Consider the following 4469-nt stretch of genomic DNA (forward strand, 5'->3'; position numbering starts at 1 on the left):
CTTTCCCTGGTATTAAGATGGATGGTAATTTCTCAATTTAGCAGTACAAAATAACTATCTGGCACATAGGTAATAGAAATTTTCACCAAATGAATGTAACTGCAAATGTAACTGCTGAAATATCTTCACCTACATATAATAATCACTAATAATCTTTGGAAAAATTATACCATTAATTTTCTTTATTAATATTCCTTTGTTCTTTCAAATAGGGATAATCATAAGAAATGAATTTTAATGTTTGGAATATCAAAGACATGCTTAGTATTCCCTCAGGCTCTGGGTAAGTCTTTTGGTTATATTCTCCGATACTTAAGAGAATCTTATGGTTTCACTGATTACTTAGAAAGAAGTTCCCTTCACACTTTTTTTTTCTTTTTCTTTTTGAGATAGAGTCTGTTGCCTAGGCTACAGAGCCCTGGCATTAGCCTAGCTTACAGCAACCTCAAACTCCTGGGTTCAAGCAATCCTCTCAAGCCTCCTGGCTCCGCCTCCGGAGTAGCTATGACTATAGGCGCCCCCACTGCAACAGCTGGCTGATTTTTCTATTTTTAGTGGTGTTGGGGGGTGTTCTTGTTCTTGCTCAGGCTGGTCTTGAACTCCTGAATCAAATGATCCTCCCACCTCAGCCATCATTTTTATAATTAGAAAATGGGCAAAAGGGAAAAAGAAAACAAATATGGGAAGGTGCAGTAATGACAGGAGAGGAAAACAAGGAGAAGAGGCTGTAGGGTATCTCTGTTTTTTTCTTTTCTTTTTTTTTTTTTTGAGACAGAGTCTCAGTATGTCGCCCTGGGTAGACTGCCATGGCATCACTGCTCACAGCAACCTCCAACTCTTGGGCTTAAGCAATTCTCTTGCCTCAGTCTCCCAAGTAGCTGGGACTACAGGCGCCCGCCACAACACCTGGCTATTTTTTTGTTACAGTTATCATTGCTGTTTAGCAGGCCTGGGCTGGGGTTGAATCTGCCAGCCTTGGTATATGTGGCTGGCACCTTACCCACTGAGCTCTGGTGGCTGCCCAGTTACCTCTGTTTTTTCAAGAAGGCTTTCTTGGCCGGGCCTGGTGGCTCATGCCTGTAATCCTGAGCACTCTGGAAAACTGAGGTGGGAGGATTTCTTGAGTTCAGGAGTTTAAGGACCACCCAGAGCAAGAGCAAGACCCTATCTCTACTAAAAATAGAAAAAGTTAGTTGGGTGTGGTATTGGATGCCTATAATCTCAGCTAGTCAGAAGGATCACTTGAACTTGGAGTTTGAGGTTGCTGTGAGCTAAGCTGATGCCACAGCACTTTAGCATGGGGCAACAGAGTGAGACTCCCATCTCAATTAAAAAAAAAAAAAGGTGTCATTTCAGTTCTGTGTATTAACATTAACTGAGTGAGAACTCTGTATCTAGCATTGGGCCCATGGGCCCACAAAAATTAGACATGGTCTAACGTTTGGACCCTTACCTCAATTGGGGCAATTGCTATTGAAATAGCATGAAGTTTTTATAGCACAGGTATAAGAAAATAAAAGAAATAGCAAGGACCAAAATCAAGACAATGTTAAGATGTGTGTTCATTATACAGTGCATACTTCACTCCCCCAACCCCTCCTTGAAGGGCTCAACTACAACCTGAACTTTACCTAACAAATGCAAACAGTATAACTTAATCATTTATGCCATTATATTAATCTGAAAAAAAAGATGCATATTTAGTTGTGTAGTGCTATTTGTTTGTATTGTGGTAGTAAGAGCCATTCTAGCTGTTGACAAGGCTCATAGAAATAATGGCCCCATCTGCTACTCCACCAAGGTACTTACACTGGTGTCTACCATTCCATATTAAGCCCATCATTGCTAATTTGGTGGCATATAAGGATTTCTAGGCTGGCATAGTGACTCATGCCTATAATTCTAGCAGTATGGCAGGGGTCCTCAAACTTTTTAAATAGGTGGCCAGTTCACTGTCCCTCAGACTGTTGGAGGGACGGACGGCAGGCCCCAGGATGAGTCAGCTGCTAAGCAGGACAGGCAGTGGCAGCAAAAACACCCAGTGGGCTGGATAAATGTCCTTGGCGGGCCGCATGTGGCCCACGGGTTGTAGTTTGAGGATGCCTGACTTAGAGGAAGACTTGAGCTCAGGAATTTAAACCAGCTTAAACAAGAGTGAGTCCCCTGGCTCTACTAAAAATAACTGGGCACTTGCAGTTCCAGCTACTCCAGAGGCTGAAGCAAGAACTCTTGAGCCCAAGAGTTTGAGGATGCTGTGAGCTATGACACCACATCACTCTACCCAGGGGGACAGAGTAAAACTCTGTCTCAAAAAAAAAAAAGGAATTTCAAATTGCTTTTTGTATACTCTTACCATTGGATAGTTTCTTTCTTCCCTGACACTTTTCTGAAGAGAGTTAAAAAACCTATAGCACAGGCCAGGAGTGGTGGCTCACACCTATAATCCTAGCACTCTGGGAGGCTGAGGTGGGTGGATGGATTGCTTGAGCTCACGAGTTTTGAGACCAGTCTGAGCAAAAAAAGCAAGATCCTATCTCTACTAAAAATAGAAAAACTGAGGCAAGAGGATGGCATTCCACACTGAGGGCAACAGCTTGAGACTTTATTTCAAAAAACAAAAACAAAAACAAACCTGTAGCACTGTTCTTTTTTTTTCTCAAAAAGAATATGGGTTCGGCGCCTATAGCTCAACTGGCTGAGGCGCCAGCCATGTACACCTAAGGTGGCGGGTTCGAATCCCCAGCCCGGACCCGCCAAACAACAATGATGGCTGCAACCAAAAAATAGCCGGGCGTTGTGGCGGGCACCTGTGGTCCCAGCTACTTGGGAGGCTGAGGCAGGAGACTCGCTTGAGCCCAGGAGTTGGAGGTTGCTGTGAGCTGTAATGCCACGGCACTCTGCCCAGGGGGACAGCTTGAGGCTCTGTCTCAAAAAAAAAAAAAAGAATATGAAATGGGAGGCACCTGTAGCTCAGTGGGTAGGGCACTGGCTCCATATACCCAAGGTGGCGGTTCAAACCAGGCCCTGGCCAAACTGCAACAAACTGCATTGCCTAAGCCAAGGAGTTGGAGTGAGCTGTGACACCACAGCACTCTACCGAAGGGTGATAAAGTCAGACTCTGTCTCTAAAAAAGAAAAAAGAATATGAAATGCTTATAATTAAGACAGAGGAGAGAAAATCTATCTTTAATTCTAGGTCATAGATTTCAGATATAAATGCTCCATGATTTCAGTAGGCTTACAGAGCCGTCTTGTGTTTTTTCTCCCTAGCCTAGTTCATTATTCTCTTTGGCCCAAAAGGGGTGGCACAGAGAGCTATTCTGAGCAATGATTATGCAAACTACATTACAATATATGTGTATAGCCCAATAGTTTAGCTATCTCAGGAAATGGTTCCATGAGTAAAAATAATTGCCCTTTGCTATCCTGAACTATTAGAGTTTCTTTTCTTTTCTTTTCTTTCTTTTTTTTTTTTGAGACAATCTCACTCTGTCACCCTGGGTAGAATGTCATGGGAATACAGGCACCACCCAAAAAGTCGTTTTAGTATAAGGACATTTATACTAGATTGTTTAGCACAGCTCAATTTAAAATCACCAAGATGTGGAATAAACCCAAGTGCTCATTAACTCATTAAGAGATTAATAAACTGCGGTATATGTATAGCATGGAATACTATTCAGCCATAAAAAGACAAGAGACTTGGGCAGCGCCTGTGGCTCAAGGAGTAGGGTGCTGGCCCCGTATACTGGGATGACAGGTTCAAGCCCAGCCCTGGGATGACGGGTTCAAGCCCAGCCCCGGCCAAAAACTCCAAAAAAAAAAAAAAATAGAGACTTTACATTTTTGAATTAACCTGGATAAAGTTGGAGAAAATTCTCTTTAACAAAGTCTTACAAGAATCAGGCTGAGCTTTGTCCTATGCAGTTGGGTGGACTGATCCACTGCTACTATGTAGTGGGTTTCAGGCCTAACTGGCCTGTAGCAGCAAGAGCCCAGTTTCAGCAGAACTTGGACTCTGGGAGTTTGTCTCCAATGTCTGTGGAGGTGCAGAGGCATCAGTTCTAAGCACAGGTTGAAAACTATAGGCACAAGCCATTGAAGCTGGGATGCTCTGGTGCTGGTATTTCAACTAACTTGTACTATCACTCTATGTAGTTACAATAAGAAAGTGCCTCTAGTAATAAAGTTAAATGGGGATGCCAAAAAAATGTATACATATTTTAAGAGATATTATCTATAGTACCTCTACCTTTCCAAGGTTAAATGTAATTATGGTAGCAATGTGTACTGTGACATTCACTCAAAAGATGGTGTTGGCTCAGAGCCTGTGGCTCAAGTGGTTAAGGCGCCAGACACATACACCTAAGGTGGCAGGTTCAAATCCAGCCTGGGCCTGCCAAAAAAAACAATGACGGCTGCAACCAAAAAATAGCCAGGTGTTGTGGCAGGTGCCTGTGGTCCCAGCT

General features: G+C 43.1%; 1 protein-coding gene across 1 annotated transcript in view; it reads left to right on the forward strand.

Annotated features, from left to right (window-relative positions):
- The first annotated feature begins 227 nt into the window (after positions 1–227).
- CCDC36 (coiled-coil domain containing 36) overlaps positions 228–4469 on the forward strand; it is a 53889-nt gene continuing 49647 nt past the window's right edge. The window contains exon 1 of the mRNA XM_003800581.1: positions 228–283. Within this exon, the coding sequence (XP_003800629.1) occupies positions 228–283 (56 nt within the window). The remainder of the gene's footprint in view (positions 284–4469) is intronic.

Source organism: Otolemur garnettii, unplaced genomic scaffold (genome assembly GCF_000181295.1).
Source record: "Otolemur garnettii isolate 467f Iridium unplaced genomic scaffold, OtoGar3 scaffold00179, whole genome shotgun sequence".
Lineage (NCBI taxonomy): Eukaryota > Metazoa > Chordata > Mammalia > Primates > Galagidae > Otolemur > Otolemur garnettii.